Genomic DNA, 15,971 nt, shown 5'->3' with positions numbered 1-15,971 from the left:
TGAATTATTTTTATGCACGATTCAGACAAAAATACCCCCAGAACCACTGCATGGATCGACCCTAAAACTGCACCAAAACGTGGTTTCTGCGTGTCAGAGCAGATGGGCTGTGAGGCGTCCGCATGCACACACCTGCCTGCTGCCGCCGCTCAACCATCAGTCGGCCAGCGAGGGGAACCTGTGCCCTCACCTGGAGCCCCAGACAAGATTAAAGGGGATGAACAGACAGAAAACCTCACCGTCATACTCAGTAAATCCTCCCACACAGTCTGCAGAAACAACAAAAAGCTCTCGGTGGCTCTGGAAGCTGCCCCTCAGTGATGATGAAGAGAAATAATACATTTGTCTGAACTGTGGAGCTTCTGTTCACATTACTGCATTTTTATCAATGATAAACATCAGTTTGAATCAATTATACCTAATCAGGGAAATTAAAATAATTAAAAAAAGAAACATTTGCTTGTGCTTAATAGATGCAGAAGCTGATTTAATTACCTGGTGTTTCAGGTGAATATTTAATCGGATGAGGCCATTCCAGGCAAAATTAGTTTAGTTTGAGACGTGACGAACGGGCAAAAAACAGGATGAGCGGCATTTAAATAAAAGAGGTGACTCCGCCAATCAGGGCACGTTCAAGAAAAGGGGGACGGGTGGAGGGGGGGTTCACAGGAGATGATGATGTCAGCGCGCGATGGATGAAACATCAGACAGACTCCCAGTTTACACACACACACATAACACACACACGCAAAGCACAAGAGGCTTCCTCTTGTCGTCGTTCAGCAGATCCTGAAATGAGCTCCCAGAGACCAGCGGCGCTCAGGGAGTGGACCGTCCGCGGCCAGGTAATATGGCTTCCATATCATAGTTGGCACCTCTTTTTTTTGTTCATGTTCATGTAGTCTTTATGATTTTCAGCCAAAGTTTTATTTTCAGTCTAGTAAGTTAAAAATGTTTAAACTGGACCTGTTTTCTTGCAGACTTTCCCAGCTGCAGCCCTTCTCTCCCAGGAGACGTTGGATCGGCCACATGCCCCTCTGTGTGCGTAGAAAGCATGTATTCTGCATGGTGGCCGGCACGTGTGACACATAGAGTGGAGTAGGCGTGTGGGCCGGCAGCGGGGGGCTCTGTGCTGCGCTCATGGCTCGGAGGAGGGCCGCCAACGGCTGCTGCTGCTGCCGCCACAGAGCGCCCATGAACGAGGACAACGCTCGCTTCTGCCTGCTGGCCGGCCTCATCCTCCTCTACCTGCTGTGTGGCGCTGCCATCTTCTCGGCGCTGGAACACCCCTCCGAGCTCCGCGCCCGCCTCCTCTGGAAGCAGCAGCTGAGCAACTTCACCCGGCGCTACAGGGTCAACCTGGGCGCCCTGCACACCCTGCTGCGGCAGTATGAGGAGGCGAACGGCGCAGGGATCCGAGTGGACGCTCTGAGGCCACGCTGGGACTTTTCTGGAGCTTTCTACTTTGTGGGGACTGTGGTGTCTACTATTGGTAGGTGCTTGCTTTAAAAAGAAAACACACACCCAACTTAAAGTGTCTCAGTGTCTTCACTGTACCGACTTTGTTAAGTTACAGTGAGCCTCGACCACTTGACCTCATATTTCGTGTTGGTTTTTTTCCAGGTTTCGGCATGGCCACTCCAGCAACCATAGCAGGGAAGACATTTCTAATCTTCTATGGTCTCATTGGCTGTGCTGCCACCATCCTCTTCTTTAACCTCTTCCTGGAGAGGATCATCACAATGCTAGCCTACATCATGCGCTGGTGCCATGAGCGTCGCCTGAGGTGTGGTGGAGCCGGGGCCATGTCGAGCAGAGAGGAGTCATCGGGTGAGGAGGACAGCCTGGAAGGCTGGAAGCCATCAGTGTACTATGTGATGTTGATCTTGGGAGTGGCATCTGTTGTGATTGCATGCAGTGCCTCCACCCTGTACAGCTCCATGGAGAACTGGAGCTACGTGGACTCGCTGTACTTCTGCTTCGTGGCCTTCAGCACCATCGGTTTCGGGGACCTGGTGAGCAGTCAGCGAGAGCGCTATGAATCTCAAGGGGCCTACCGGTTCGGAAACTGTCTTTTTATCCTAATGGGAGTATGCTGCATCTACTCGCTCTTCAACGTCATCTCTATCATCATCAAGCAAACGCTCAACTGGATCCTGGGTAAGCTGGCCTGCCTGGGGAGACGTCGGCTCTGTTCCTGCTCCAAGCGAGGCTGCTGGTGGCTCTGCTGCCCCTGCCTCCAGAGCAAGAGCCACAACCAGAGGCGTCTGACCGCACGCCTCGGACCGAAGGGCATAAAACGCAACGCGGTGCATCCCGTCTCGGCCCACCGCCCCGCAGGCAGACACCGGTACAAAGACGGCTCCGTGGAGACCGTGTGTGACAGCGAGACGGATGCTGGTGCAGCAGCCGAAGCGTACGTTGGCCGCCGTCTGTCAGAAGAGATGATCTCTGTCAATGAGTTCATGGTGTCCAATAAGGTGTCTCTGGCCCTGCTGCAGAAGCAGCTGAGCGAAACCGCCCACCAGGGCCCACGGCAGAGCTACGGACATCAGAACGGCTTCTCTGGTGGGGTGGGAGCCCTGGCTATTATGAACAATCGGCTACAGGAAACCAGTGTGGACAGATAGCACCAGATTTACATCTCAGTGGTTTCTGTGCTCATTGCTCTTGGTTATCTGGAGCTCGGAGTCTGCACCTCTCTTTTTAGATGATTTACAGTCATGAGAAGGAGAAGGTCCACCCTCTTTCAATTCTGTGGCTTCACACATGAGGACTTAATTAAAACGATCTGGTCATTACCGGGTTCTAAAGTTATTCAAACCTATCCTCAGGTGTACAAAAACAAACTACACCTTCCACCTTGTCATTATTTATTAAACAAAAACAAAACCAAAAGAGGAAGTCCACCCTTGCGGCTTCCATGGGATTTAAGAAAGTACTTTAAAGAAAGTAGCAGTCAGGTGCAGGTCATAAAACACACTTGATTAAATGATCATCAGGAAGTATGATCACCTCTAAAACTCTCAGGTGCTTTAGCAGCTTGCTGCTCTGGACTTAAACGCAATGCCAAGGGAAGAAGACATCAGCGATGAATGAACCACAAGACTTCTGGAACAATGTCCTCCAGGCAGATGATACCAAATTCGAGATGTTTACCCGTAATGAACAGCGCCAGAGAAGACCAAACACAGAACATCAGCACAAACACCTATCAGCTGTCAAACGTGATGATGGAGGGGTGGTGATTGGGGCTCGTTTTGTAGACCAAAGTATTTTAGAGTCAAATATGAGGTCGACTGCCTAGCGACTACACTTGGCCAACATTTGGTTTTGCAACGGGACAATGACCCCAAACAACAGCAAATCTATAACAGACGAAGAAAAGACCCAAGAATCAAGGCGCTCACCTGGTCCAGTCAAAGTCCAGACCTTGACCTGATTGAAACGTTGCGGTGAGACCCTAATAAAGATGAGCTGAAACAAAAGCCTGCAAACCTCAATGAGGTGAAGAGATGATTTAAAGAAGAGTGGGCTCAAATTCCTTTGCAGCAACGTAAGAGAGACTGATGAAGTTATTGTTGCTGAAAGCGGTTCTACAAGCTACAGAAACGTGGGACGGACTTCGCCTCTCCACATGCACCTTTTCCATTTTGGCTTCACTTCTGTTTTTACACAGTTAACGGCATGGTGGAATTTGCTGAGTGCTTTTGTACACTTCAGGTTATATCTGAATAACGTTAGAAGCTGGTAAAGACCAGATCCGTTCATCATGTCCTGGTACATAAAACCATAGAACTGAACGAGGCTGGACTTTCCTTTTTTTCCCATGACTGTATGTTGTGACCTCTGTGTACGGCAAAGCCACATTTTTGAGAACAGAAAAAACAACAACAACAACAGCTGAAGCTGTCACAATCAGCTTCAGCAGAAGATGAGTTCAGCACAGGTAGCAGCAGCAGACTCCCAGCTCAGAGCAAATGGCTTGTTAATTTTGTTTTAAGAGCCGATATAAAAAGATCAGTTCAGCTGGAAAGACTATCATCGCAGTGAAGAGGGGGTCTCATGTCCTCAAGTGACTGACTCATACCAAAGCAATCAGACAAAAGAAGCGGTGAAGAACCTCTCAAAGAAGTCTGCTGATTTAAGAGAGCTGAGCCTCCTCAGGAGACGGGGCTGTGTGTGAGGTCGTAGTCAGTATTAGCAAACATATAAACACAACATCTGCTGCCTTGTCCTAATTAACTAGTGCTGTATGTAAAATATTCAAAATGTCATTTGTATTTAAACATAGCTCCTCAAACGAGCCTACAGGAGCCCCACAAGCACCAAGAAAGAGACGTTTTAATTTGCTGATTGCTCGCAAGGCGCCCATCCTGCTGCATCATTACATGTAATTGAAATTCATAGTCATCTCTAAGGAGATCCAGAGCTTTCAGTAGAGACAATCTAATCAAACGTGACCTGTAGAGGACACTCGTATTCTAATACGTGCCTTGTATGTTGTCGCTTTACCACAAAAAAAAAAGTAAAAAAAACGTAGCGGAGAAAAAAAGATTTAGGTTTTAATGAAAAACAAATTTACCTTATTATGGTTAGATATGATCTCCAAATCATATAGTCAATTTTTTCAGGTAAAGAATTTATATTTCAAACATCCAGATATTTTTATTTTCAGATATCTTTAACCATATTCTTCCAAGAACATAAAACATTACATTTTCTGTTCATGTGTAATAGTATTTTGGCTACAGATGGAAGTATAAGTACATTCTTCATGCCCAGAATGATCATTTTGAATATCTGAAACAAAGGAACCGATTCACTAGGAAAGTGCAGCGCCTGATTTTGGTTCCAACTTTTTGGCATCATTTGCTCCCTCTATCTGCTCTGTCCACCAAGCAAACAGCACTGATGGGAAACCAGCACAAACGTGCCCCTCGGGCTCAGCAGGTGTGAGTGGTTTGCTTTTTTTTTTTTGCGTCAGATCGCAGTCGTCCTTGCTGCACAATCGAAATCCACCGGTCTGTCACAAACACATCAGGCTCAAAAGTGACAGGAAGGAAGAGAGAAAAAAACCCCAAACATCTTTCTCAGTGAGCTCCAGGTCTTAATGGATGAAGAACAGTGTCTGGTTTCTACGCCAGAGGGGGTCAGGACCCTACCCCCTCCACCTCATCTCCACCCAACGAACAAGGACAGAGTCTCCTCAGTGCACCCAAACCTCAACGACCACGAGGACATGTCTTATTTACACAGCTGACTGCTTTGGATTTTGGTTGCTAACCTCTGGGCATAAAGCTCTATATGTTCAAATGCTCTGTAATCATAAGGTTTTGTATTCTGAATGTAAAATAGCAGCAATAGGATTTCACTAGGGATGCCACTTTTTTTACAAGTGCTTACATTTGAGTACTTGCCTATACAAAGTATGAGTATTAATAAATGCCATAAGACTTCTTAAAAACAGTAGTCTCAAATTGCAAGTTGAATCTGTTCCAGCAGCTGATTTGGATGTTGAAAATGTGTATTTTGAACACTTTTTTTCCCCCATAAATAAGTTTAAAACAAAAACATGTTCATCTTCATCAAAAAAATAAAAAAGTCCATATCATCTAACAGTCATCAACACATTTTCAGCAAAATTAAGGCCATATTCCTATCCAATAAACAGCTAAAAGCCTAAATAGAAACATAATTAAGAGTTTCTGTCACTCACCGGCTTGCAGCAGCACAAGTGGAGAGACGGCAAAAAGCATTAGCATTAGCATTAGCTTAGCGACTTTCTGCATCATCAGCTTCTACTCACCAAGCAGCTCGTTAAGCAGCTTTGCAGGCTGATAAATGAGCTGCAAGACTCTAATAATCACAATCAGCCATGTCCACTGTCCACATTTTGTTCCCTCTCAGAAAATGGTCAGTATTTCTTTTAACTGCAGACAAAGCACCTCATTTAAAAATGTGCTCAAGCTGCACCAGCTCAGAGAGACGCCGTTTGGTGGGCAGCACAGTTTGAGGCGCACATCTCCCTTTGCAAGAGGATTTAGACAGATGTGTATAGTCGGTTTTCCTCCTGTTCGGTGGCCACAAAAGCTCCATGCTCCTTTGGCAAAATGGAATCGGAGTTTTTACTAAAACAAATTCACATCTTGGGTATTCGCAATTTTTTATTAGTCATAATTTTCATTTTAAATGAAAAATGAAAAAAACATTTCAAACATCTCTAATGCAATGTTGAGTATCCTAAAAAAAAAAAGAGTCCATTATTCATGCCTTGTTGAAAAGCAGTGTCAGACATCAGTGATTTAAATGATAGAATAATGACCAGCAATATTCTATAATAAATTACAAATATCTACAAGGACACTATCTATTATATCTATTAGGAACATGGTTAGCATGCCATTTTAATCTAAAACAGGTGAAATGAAAATTAAAACTAATAACAACAACTTTGTAGATACATGAAATTTAAGTTTCTACTGGTAAGAATTATTTTTTTTGAAATACCCACAATGTTTATCTACAGGAAAAACATACTGAGGGATGAACAGATGGAGCTGAAAATCCAGATAAAAGGAAAAAGGGATGTCATTTTTCCAAGGATAAAAAGAAAATGAAACGTGAATTTTTTTATTTTGACTATAAGAGTATTGAATTATGAATATCTGCTACACATTTCCAAACTATTCACTGAATGTTAAAAAGGGCACCTAAACCAGTGATTTTATTTTAGATATTTTTAGTTTAAATCATGACTAAGATTGTCATCTTGACATTCTTAATCACTCAAACCTTCATGTTGTTTTCACAGATTTCTTAAAAAATTAAAAACATAAAATAAAGATGGAAGTGAGGTTTGACCTGTGACCTTTAACAAACTATCTATGACTAACTCTATGAGGCTCTTTACAAGTACTATGCAAGAAAAAACAGTAACTTTGACCCATTCTATGGCACATAGCATTTATAAGACCTGTTTTAAACAATCCTTTGAACAGAAAAGCTTTTCTTTAAATTTTTAAGGAAAAAAATGATTTTTGTCTGCACAGTTGCACATTTTAAAACAATGAGACGCAAAAATTTGTAATTATGTTTAAAAAAAAATCTTAAAGTCACACGGACATTCTTTATTTAGATTTTAATCAAACATTACTTTTATCATGTAATGTCTAAACACAGAAAATTACTCACAAAAATAATATAACAAACCTGTTCAGATGCTGCTATAGGTGATGGTTTATCAACCATACAAAAAAATAAAACAAGGCAGCACATTACTTAACCAATTCAAAGAAAAAATACACTTCACTGAGAATTTAACAGTGAGTGTAGAAAATCAATTACTATATAGAAAGTCCTGCAAAATGTGTGGAAATGTAGAACTTAATTATGTCAGAACTGGATTAGTTAAAAAACAGATTTATGCCAATGTTAGATTTGTTTATTTTATTAAAATTTTTAGCTAAGTGGTTCCTATTCTTCATGTGTAAAAATTTGAAGGCAATTACATCTTTAAAAAGATTTTAGATAATTTTTTAAATTTTGAAATGTATTTTTTCTTGATGTGTAGAGGAAACTATTTGTTCACTACTTAGTTGCCTGTCACTTCCAGCGTGGAGACAAAAAAAGTTGTGATTTCCCCTGATGTATATTTGCATTGTAAACAGTTTAGTTTGAAGAAGTGGACATAATTTTGCCATACACTAAATGCTAACTGTTGGCTAGCTTTACAAAGCTCTGCCATTAGCATTTCCTGCTGGAACAAATGGACATAATTTAGTTGCTTGCAAACAGTTGGTCAGCTTTGACAAAATTATTGTCTCATTTTACTTTGCTGGAATAGAAAGTGCAAATTCTTTATATTATTTATATATATATTTTAAATACTGTCTGTAGATTTCAACTTGACTTGTATTAACAATTCTGGTTTTATCTAGTGAAAATGTAGTTTCAAAGTTGTTTGTATTTCAGTTTTATAGTCTGCCATTTAAATGTATTATCTGTACCGTCTTTACGTTAAATAAGAGGCAAAGATTGTTTCTCAGTCTCTGAGGAGGTTTAACAAAATATCCTTTTGTATAAATATAAAGTATCAGGCATTATTGGGTCCCTTTTTTGCATTGTATTAATAATATGATGTAAACAAACACCACTGTCTGTTCATGATTTCCCTTTTCTTTGTTGTAAGATTGCACATAAGAGGAAAACAACTTTTAATATTCACAATAGTTACAGTCCCTCTGTGAAATCAAAAGGACAAAATTCTCTTTAGCATCTCAGGAGCTTCCCAGAGCCTGGAAAAGAAAAGAAAGAAGAGAAAATACAGGCAAATTAGCTGTGCATATTAAAGGAAATAACACATAATAGTTTCAATGAGTCAGCTGTCTAGTTTGTTCTTACGTTTGGTAATGCAGGCCTGTGGGTCTCTCTTTGTTGATAGTAAGCAGAGATAATGCAGTTCCTCCTTAAACACACAGAAGTGAAGCAGTGTATTTTATTCATGCATGCTGATGCGCACATACACACGTAAACAATTGTTTTTGGTTGTCCTACTTGCTCTGAATGCCTCCACCTGGAGGTAATCCGGGGATGACGGTGGATGCCAGGACTGTGAGGACGGACAGCAGGTCAGGCTCCTCTCCGTTGGCAGATAACTCATCATAAATCTCTGTCGGATATCAGTGGACAGAAAATGAGCACTTTCATCTGACAGTCATCTCTGGTGCTGTGCGATAACAATGAGCTTGGGTTGTTTAAAAAAAAAAAAAAGTCCCTCATCAATCTTAAACAATGAGCTTGGGTTGTTTTAAAAAAAATACAACATTACTTGTGTTCATGTTAATAAATCAACATAATGCTTTTCTGATGGCTATTTTTTATTATTTTAGTTGATTTTTAGGAATCGAAGCAGGAAAAATGAAAGGGCTAGCATTCATTGAAGGAATGCATGTCGCTCGCAACCTCCTTTTAGACTAAAATGATGTTGTGTTGAGAAATAATGGAGCTATAGCTGTTTTGGTCAAACCTTGAAAATAAGAATATAGTTAATCTAATGCTCAGAGTTCACGTTGTGTATGTGTGCAGCCATTTTTAGTGCTGGCTAATTTCAATTAGCTGTGGTGGCCATCTTGAACTGGATTGACTCCAACAGTTAATCATTTGTAGATGTAAATCTATTAAAATCCGTGTCCTGGTTTGTGAGATATTTTGCTAACAGACGAACAGGGTTGACTTAAGCAAAGGTCACGTGCATTGAGAAGCATTTGGAGCATGTGTGGTGAATGACTCTCAGCTACTACCACACCAGATTTGAGCACAATATCTGTCAAACGGACTGAATTACAGCCATTTTTTGTGTTTTTAAGATCAGCTGGCTGTGGGGGGCCATCTTGAATGAGGTTGGCTCCTTAAGGCATTTGGTTGTAGAAATGTTTGTGGCGATTATTTCTTGAAAGTTTCTTTTACAATCTGTCGAGAAGGCTCATGAAATATTTTGCTAACAGACAGAGTTGACTGAATAGTTTAATGGGCAAAGTTTTAAACCAAGATGTCTTGGTGCTCAGACTATGTGTTGGAGTTGAGTTTCAACTACCGACTGAATTATATACATTGTTGTGTGTTTTATCGACATTTGGCTGAGGCGGCCATTTATAATTGGGTTGACTCCACAAGGTAATGATTATTTTCTGCAGGTTTCGTTCAAATCTGTGCAGTGGCTCATGAGATATTTTGGTAAATCACGGACAGGCAAAGAGGCTAAGAGTTCGATGGCCAACACCGCCTCTTCTGCGCTCCTCGTGTCCTCACTAACCTGCCACTTTAGACTCCAGCAGGTCCTCCAGCTCGGCCTCCTGGTGCAGCGCCTCCGGTGACAGCTGGGGGGCTCCGGGGAAGCAGAGCAGGATGATGCTGATGTTGTCCAAGCTGCCCTGTGGAGCGAAGCAGCGACAGTGAGCGATGAAGGCCGACGCTCATCTCCCCCATCCCGTGCGAGCGGTTTCAGGGATTGACTCTTTTCTGGTGTCACGCCGACGCGGCGGAGCAGAAAGAAGGCAAACGGAGTGAGACGTTTTGAGGTCGCACAGCTCATCCAAAAGTGAAATCTCTGTTACGTAACAGTAACAGGATGTCCAGGGTGCAGCTCGGATGTTAGCATGTGGACAGATGTCTTGTTTATTTGTTTCTTTAAGTTCCTCCAAAAGGAACATAAAAGGTATTACATCCATTTCATTTAAGTGTAACCCTGGAGGTTTTAGCGGCATTAAGGTTCAGAGTGTCTGAAATGAATCCAGGCTTCCAGAACAAATCGATGTGACCTGTTCCGACACCCCTGCAGTCTATTTAGAGGCACTGAGTGGACTATTGTTCCACGAACAGCCGCCACAGTCTAAATGAAACAAAACGCAAAGCTTCGGCAGGGGTCAGAGCCTCTGCTTTTAAACCAACGTTCATTAGTTTTCCAACGAGGCACAGAGGGTTTAAAAGCAGCTCTGATCTATATGCTGATGTCGCTTGAGGATATGTAGTTTGAGCGTCCAATTCTTGTTAAAAAGCCCCCTTCTAACCCTCTCTGAGACATATTCAAACATGCAAAGAAAACTCATTTCACCTCATCTTCTTCAGGGTCTTTGCAGCTTCTTCTGGTTTTTCTTGCCTTTGACTGCAGGCTTATTTCTCTGTAACTGTTGGTGGTTTTCTTAATTTACGTTTGCCTAATTTTAAAACTTTTTCTCCAGGCCACTGTGCACGAGCACCACGCTGTGCTGTGGGGTTTTTGTTTGCTCCCCGTGCAGCCTTACTGACTGAGTCCACTCTGTGTGCATGGACGTCATTCGACAAAGGGCATCACGTCCGATTATAAAAGTGAATCCCGTTTTAAACGTGAAGCCTTTTTTTTTCTAGATAAACCGATCAGCTTGAGAACTGTGGAAACCTTCGAAAAGATGGTTTTCAGCCTTTAGACCAGACATTAAATGGAATCTGTTCGGATCTAAAGGCCTATAATTCCTTGGATATCGCCCGCAAGCTTTCAAACCAAAGTTTAAAATGACAATCTTCTAATGATAAATGGACTTATAGTCGTTTTGGTCATTCTCATGAATTCCATTATGCACAGTTTCATGCAGCATTGTGTTGAATATGTGTTGAGGATGACTCTCAGCTACTACCATTTCCCATTTTAGCTTAACATTCGTTAAACTGTTTGTGCTGCTAATGTGGATTAGCTGTGGCAGCCATCTTGAGCGGGATTGACTACAAAAGATAGTTGGTTTTAGATCTACATGTAGTGATTACTTCAGAAACTTTCCTTGACATCCAACCAGTGGTTTGTGAGATATTTTGCTAACAGACCAACAGGGTTAACTCCAGCAGTTAATGATAAAAGCTTACTGCTGTGAGCTGCAGCCACACCGCATTTTAGGTCAACATCTGCAGAACCGACTGAATTACAGCCATTTTTTGGGTTTGTAAGGTCAATTAGCTGGGGCAGCCATCTTGAAACAAGCTGACTCCAAAAGCTAATCAATTTCTGAAGCACATGAGATGATTACTTCCTGAAAAGTTCATTCAAACTCATCCAGCGGTTCATGAAGCAGATAGAGAGAGACACATGCCGCACACTCACAGATATAGGCAAACACATGGTTGGACTTTGCTTTCTGTAGCTTTGAACCTGAAGCTTTGTTTCATATCGATAATCAGGTTAAAGCTTTGTTGTTCTTATCACAGCAGGATCATCTTGCAATCGAAAGGACTTTAAAGTAACATCCACAGGTCTGAGGTGACTCGCTCTGACCTTGTACAGACAGAGGTCGATGACTTGAGCGCAGACGTCCCTCAGGTCGGTGCAGACTTGCAGCCTGTTGTGGATGAAAGCGCACAGCTCCTCGTTGCTGACGGTATCCCACACCCCGTCGCAGGCCAGCACCAGAAACTCGTCCAGCGGCGAGCGCTCCACCACGCACACTTCAGGCTCTGGCGACACCATCTGCTGGCTGGGCGCTCGGTTCTCCGCCCCCTTGTAGCTGAAGTCCCCCAGGGCTCGGGACACCGCCAGGGAGCCGTTGATCCTCTGGAGGGACACGGAGCCGCCCGCACTTTCAATGCGCTCCTTCTCCAGGGGGCTGTAGGGCTTGTGGTCCTCCGTGGAGAAGCACACCTGGCCGGACCGGCACAGCATGGCCCGGGAGTCGCCACAGTTGGCGAAGTAGATGTAGTAGGGCGAGATGAGGGTGGCCACCGCCGTGGTGCCCCCCCTCTCCCAGCCCTCTCTCCGGGCCACAGCGTGCAGGTGTTTGTCTGTCTGTAAGAAGCCCTCTACGATTGCTGCTTTCACCTTCTCGGGGTTGTCCTCTGGTCCAGTTCCACCTGTGTGCACAAAGAAGTCCAAAACAGCAACCAGTAATCAGGAAATCATTTCTCTCTATGGTATTATTGGGTTGGTTTTTACATTGTGAAGTTGTTCACCTGTGGCCAGGATGTGCCCCAGAAGATGCTGGGAGCAGTACTGAGCCACCATGCTGCCTGCGTGACCATCGAACACGGCGAAGAAGCTCCACTCGCCGAGCTCTCCTCCCAGCTGTGGAACACAGTTGTGGAAGTCCTCCATGTTGGCCCTCCAGCCCTGCATGCTTCCCAGGGCGTACGTGAGGCCCCAGCGTGCACAGCCCTCCTCCATTAGCTTGTCCAGCACGGGCCGGTCGAGGTATGGGCTGGGCACGACCTCCTCCTTCTCCCCCTCCCCAGGCTGCTCCCCCTCTGCCGCCCCACCACGACCCACCTTGAAGAAAGAGCTGACCCTCTTCTCTGTCTCTTTGACTAGCTGCCGCACGAACGCGGGCACCTCCACGCTGCCCTTCCTGGCCGTCCTCATGGTTCTGACGTGGAGCCGACGAAAGGGGCGCCTTCTTCTGCCCCTGCTGTGGTTTCTGGGACTGAGGGCCAAGCGGAGGGCCCGACTCCAGGCCTGTGCAGTGTCTGCGTAGCCCTGCTGCTCCAGGGCTCAGAGCATGGCTGCCTCAGCTGATGGATGTTCTCTGTGCTGGCTGCTTACCCCCGCCTCCCCCCTTTCCTCTCAGTGCTCATCTCCTTCCTCCGTCCTCTCTGGAGACCTCACAGATCAGCGCTCTCTCCTCCACTCATCCTTCCTCTCGCCTTTGTTTGGTCTCCTCTCTGCGCTGCTGTGGTTTCACCTTCTCCCTCGCTTTTTCATAGCTCTTCCCTCTTTCAGCAGCTCTCCCTCAGCCTTGTTATCTTGCTGCGCCGTGATTGGCTGGCTATTTGTGGGCACCAATCTCGGGCCGTGGCGCGTTGCTGCTGTCATGTCTGAGCTCAGCCTCTGCCATCGTCCTCCTGTCTGCAGCTCTGCCCCTCCTACTCTGGTGGTAATCTCAACCTCTGATCGGCTGGGATTAGGCGCGGGTGGATTAAAGGGCCGATTCCATGCTGGTGGCTTTGATTTACTTGATCCTTTTAAAATGATATTACTCCTTTTATTGCCCACCACCAAAAGGCAAAAGTCAGGCAATAATGTTTTTGTCCGTCTGTTTGTGTGACTTCCAAATATCTCATGAACCACAGGACAGATTTTAATGAAACTTGCCCAAAGTATTCATTGGATACTCATCTGCAGCTGATTAACCATGGGAGTCCATCCAATTCAAAATGGCCACCACAGCTAATCGACTATAGCCAACACAAAAATGGCTGTAACTCAGTCAGTTTTACAGATATTGAGCTAAAATCTGATGCTGTGGTAGTTGACAGTCATACACAACACATACTCTAATCATGACATCTCACAATCAATTAATTAATTTCTCAGCAGTAGAAGATTTTAGTCTAAAACTCTGGCATGAAAGCTGGTGGGCAATATGGATTCCTTTAAAAAATGCTGGGTCTTTGCTTTATTTCCCTAATTATCCAGGTTTGTCTCATTGAGACACAATTGTCTCATTTGCAAGTGACACTTGTTAATTTAAAGACATTTAAACATGGGTATAGAGTGTACCCTCACGAGAGATCCTCCTCTTAAATTAGCTCCTGAAATTAAACTATATGTCTCTTTAATTATGGGTCCAGATGAATGTAGCTGGATGGAATGTTTATTATTAAATTGTTTTTTAAACCTATACACACACAGTGTCTAAAACTTGTCTAAAACAGGTTACAGGCTGGAGAATATTACATTTATGATCATTATTTATATTTTATCTTTCAAATGAAATTAATTGTCGAAGACTACATTGTTGGCGACTGTTTTCAGTGTTAAAGAAGAATTCAAAGAAAGTAAAATAAAATTGCCACTATTCATTTTAAAACTAAAATAATGTGTTCTCTCAAATGTGAAGGAACAGATTTTGTTTTCTTCCCGATTCTGCAGCTGTTTCGTTTGGCTCTTTTCTTCTAACAGCAGCTTAAATCTGTGCAGTCCGTCAGGACGACAGCGCCTCCTTCTCTAATTGTCCGTGGGCTTTGATTTAAGTGCAGAGTCGACCGCGGCCGTGATGCTGTGGCTAAAGAAAGCGCAGATGTGCTATGTTAGGACGGCATGACTCACGAGAACACAAGACTGCCTGTTTCCAACGGGGTGAAAAGCAGCATCTGAGTTTGTCTTTGCTACAATACTTGTTACTTTATTGTGTATTATAGCATACAGTGACCACAGTGGGTCCAAAAACAATCAGAGCACACTTTATACTAAAGATAACCTTACCCATACAACGTCCTGTAATCCACTTTGATTAATAGAATCTCATTTTTATCAGGAAGGACTCTGATAAACAGTTCATCAAAACTTTTAACTAAAAATAGAAAAAAAAAAACCTGTAGCTTCAGAATATTCCCAAGGACAGTTGTTTAGTTATCTTTAAAGGGGAAATGAAAAGTGTTTTGAAGCTAACATAAATTGAAAGAAAGTCATGAAAGCTGCATGGAGGCTTGCATTTTAGAAAATTCATACAAATTTTAATGTAATAAAAAAAAAAAAATCGAAAAAATTTCCAGGGTCTCTTCAGCATTTTTCGTGATCACTCTGAAGTGTGACGTGTCCTGAGCCAAACACAGGAACACCAGCAAAGCAGGAAATAACAAATACAGACAGTGTGGAGGTGAAATGGTTCAGTTTGTTGTCATTAATTGTGTAAAACGTCCCAAAACTCCAACAGCTGAGTCATTCTTCAGCTTCCTGAAGGACAGAGAGTTGGATGGATGTGGTTAGTTTAGCTCCTGGTGAAAGTTCCACCTGACTGTGGAGGTGACGTTCTGCAGAGCACCACCTGAAATACAAACCTTGAACAGAAGAACCACCGCCTGTCGGACCAGCACCGGCCGCCTCCAGCTGTCCTGATGGGAAACTCCTTAAAGACTGTGTGACATCATCGAAAAGCTTGGAGGTTCCTCCTGTGAAATGAGGGGCTCCAGTTCCTGACAGCATCACTCCAGACCAAAATAAAAAAACACTTAAACTGGTAAACTTGTAAACAAAACTTGCTTCTTCTTCTGCTTCCATTTTCCCTGATAAACACTGTGTCCTACAGCTTCTTTGTCACCAACCAAGGAGGTAGCTCCGCCCACACAATCACCCCACTTCCGGATTTTGACACAAAAACTCTAAAATCAAGTCATTAACATTTTAAATCAGAGGAATGGACCACTGGAGGGTTTTATGATGGTGTTTAACTCAAAGAAAAACATGAAAACTCATTATTTTGATATTTTATTTAATTTCCCCTTTAAACCAAGTGGCAGCTGAGCTGACTTTTTATTTGTTTTTATTTTTAACCCCCAGACGTCCGTTCTGTTGCTTGTGTAACGTGGGTCCTACAGCTCGGCTCAGGACGGATTGTGTTCAGACTACCAAACGTATGCAGACAAAAACCCTCAGTAAATTCACACTAAAATAGAGGAAAACATTTCCATTGTGGAACTGTGGGAGTCCAGATATGTATGTATTTAAATGTGAATGC

At 43.4% G+C, this 15,971-nt stretch overlaps 2 protein-coding genes across 3 annotated transcripts; one reads left to right on the top strand and one right to left on the bottom strand.

Moving 5' to 3' along the window:
• The first annotated feature begins 1,194 nt into the window (after nt 1–1,194).
• LOC108247427 (potassium channel subfamily K member 13) lies at nt 1,195–2,714 on the top strand. 2 transcript variants are annotated; one of them, XM_017435540.2, is made up of 3 exons: nt 1,195–1,492; nt 1,624–2,214; nt 2,287–2,714. In XM_017435540.2, exons 1-3 carry the CDS (start codon nt 1,195–1,197, stop codon nt 2,628–2,630), a joined length of 1,233 nt encoding a protein of 410 aa, XP_017291029.1. In that variant the 3' UTR covers nt 2,631–2,714. The 2 variants fall into 2 exon arrangements, with proteins under 2 accessions (XP_017291029.1, XP_017291028.1); XM_017435539.2 differs by having other exon boundaries at nt 1,624–2,218; nt 2,264–2,714.
• A 3,450-nt stretch (nt 2,715–6,164) lies between these two features.
• ppm1nb (protein phosphatase, Mg2+/Mn2+ dependent, 1Nb (putative)) lies at nt 6,165–13,299 on the bottom strand. The gene is made up of 6 exons (XM_017435524.3): nt 12,472–13,299; nt 11,801–12,372; nt 9,815–9,932; nt 8,557–8,671; nt 8,404–8,467; nt 6,165–8,297 (listed from the first exon to the last, which is right to left on the bottom strand). Exons 1-6 carry the CDS (start codon nt 12,875–12,877, stop codon nt 8,280–8,282), a joined length of 1,293 nt encoding a protein of 430 aa, XP_017291013.1. The 5' UTR covers nt 12,878–13,299; the 3' UTR covers nt 6,165–8,279.
• Nucleotides 13,300–15,971: the final 2,672 nt, after the last annotated feature.

This window comes from Kryptolebias marmoratus, linkage group LG13, assembly GCF_001649575.2.
Source record: "Kryptolebias marmoratus isolate JLee-2015 linkage group LG13, ASM164957v2, whole genome shotgun sequence".
Lineage (NCBI taxonomy): Eukaryota > Metazoa > Chordata > Actinopteri > Cyprinodontiformes > Rivulidae > Kryptolebias > Kryptolebias marmoratus.
This window is presented reverse-complemented; position numbering and strand designations above follow the sequence as displayed.

Excerpts from the sequence above, each read along its gene's own strand:
- LOC108247427 (XM_017435539.2), top strand. The coding sequence starts at position 1,195 with ATGAACGAGGACAACGCTCGCTTCTGCCTGCTGGCCGGCCTCATCCTC. Across the intron at positions 1,493-1,623 it reads GACTGTGGTGTCTACTATTG|GTTTCGGCATGGCCACTCCA; the intron begins GTAGGTGCTTGC and ends GTTTTTTTCCAG. Across the intron at positions 2,219-2,263 it reads TGCTCCAAGCGAGGCTGCTG|GCGTCTGACCGCACGCCTCG; the intron begins GTGGCTCTGCTG and ends CCACAACCAGAG.
- ppm1nb (XM_017435524.3), bottom strand. The coding sequence starts at position 12,877 with ATGAGGACGGCCAGGAAGGGCAGCGTGGAGGTGCCCGCGTTCGTGCGG. Across the intron at positions 9,933-11,800 it reads TCGACCTCTGTCTGTACAAG|GGCAGCTTGGACAACATCAG; the intron begins GTCAGAGCGAGT and ends TTCGCTCCACAG. Across the intron at positions 8,468-8,556 it reads GGTGGAGGCATTCAGAGCAA|GAGGAACTGCATTATCTCTG; the intron begins GTAGGACAACCA and ends TGTGTGTTTAAG.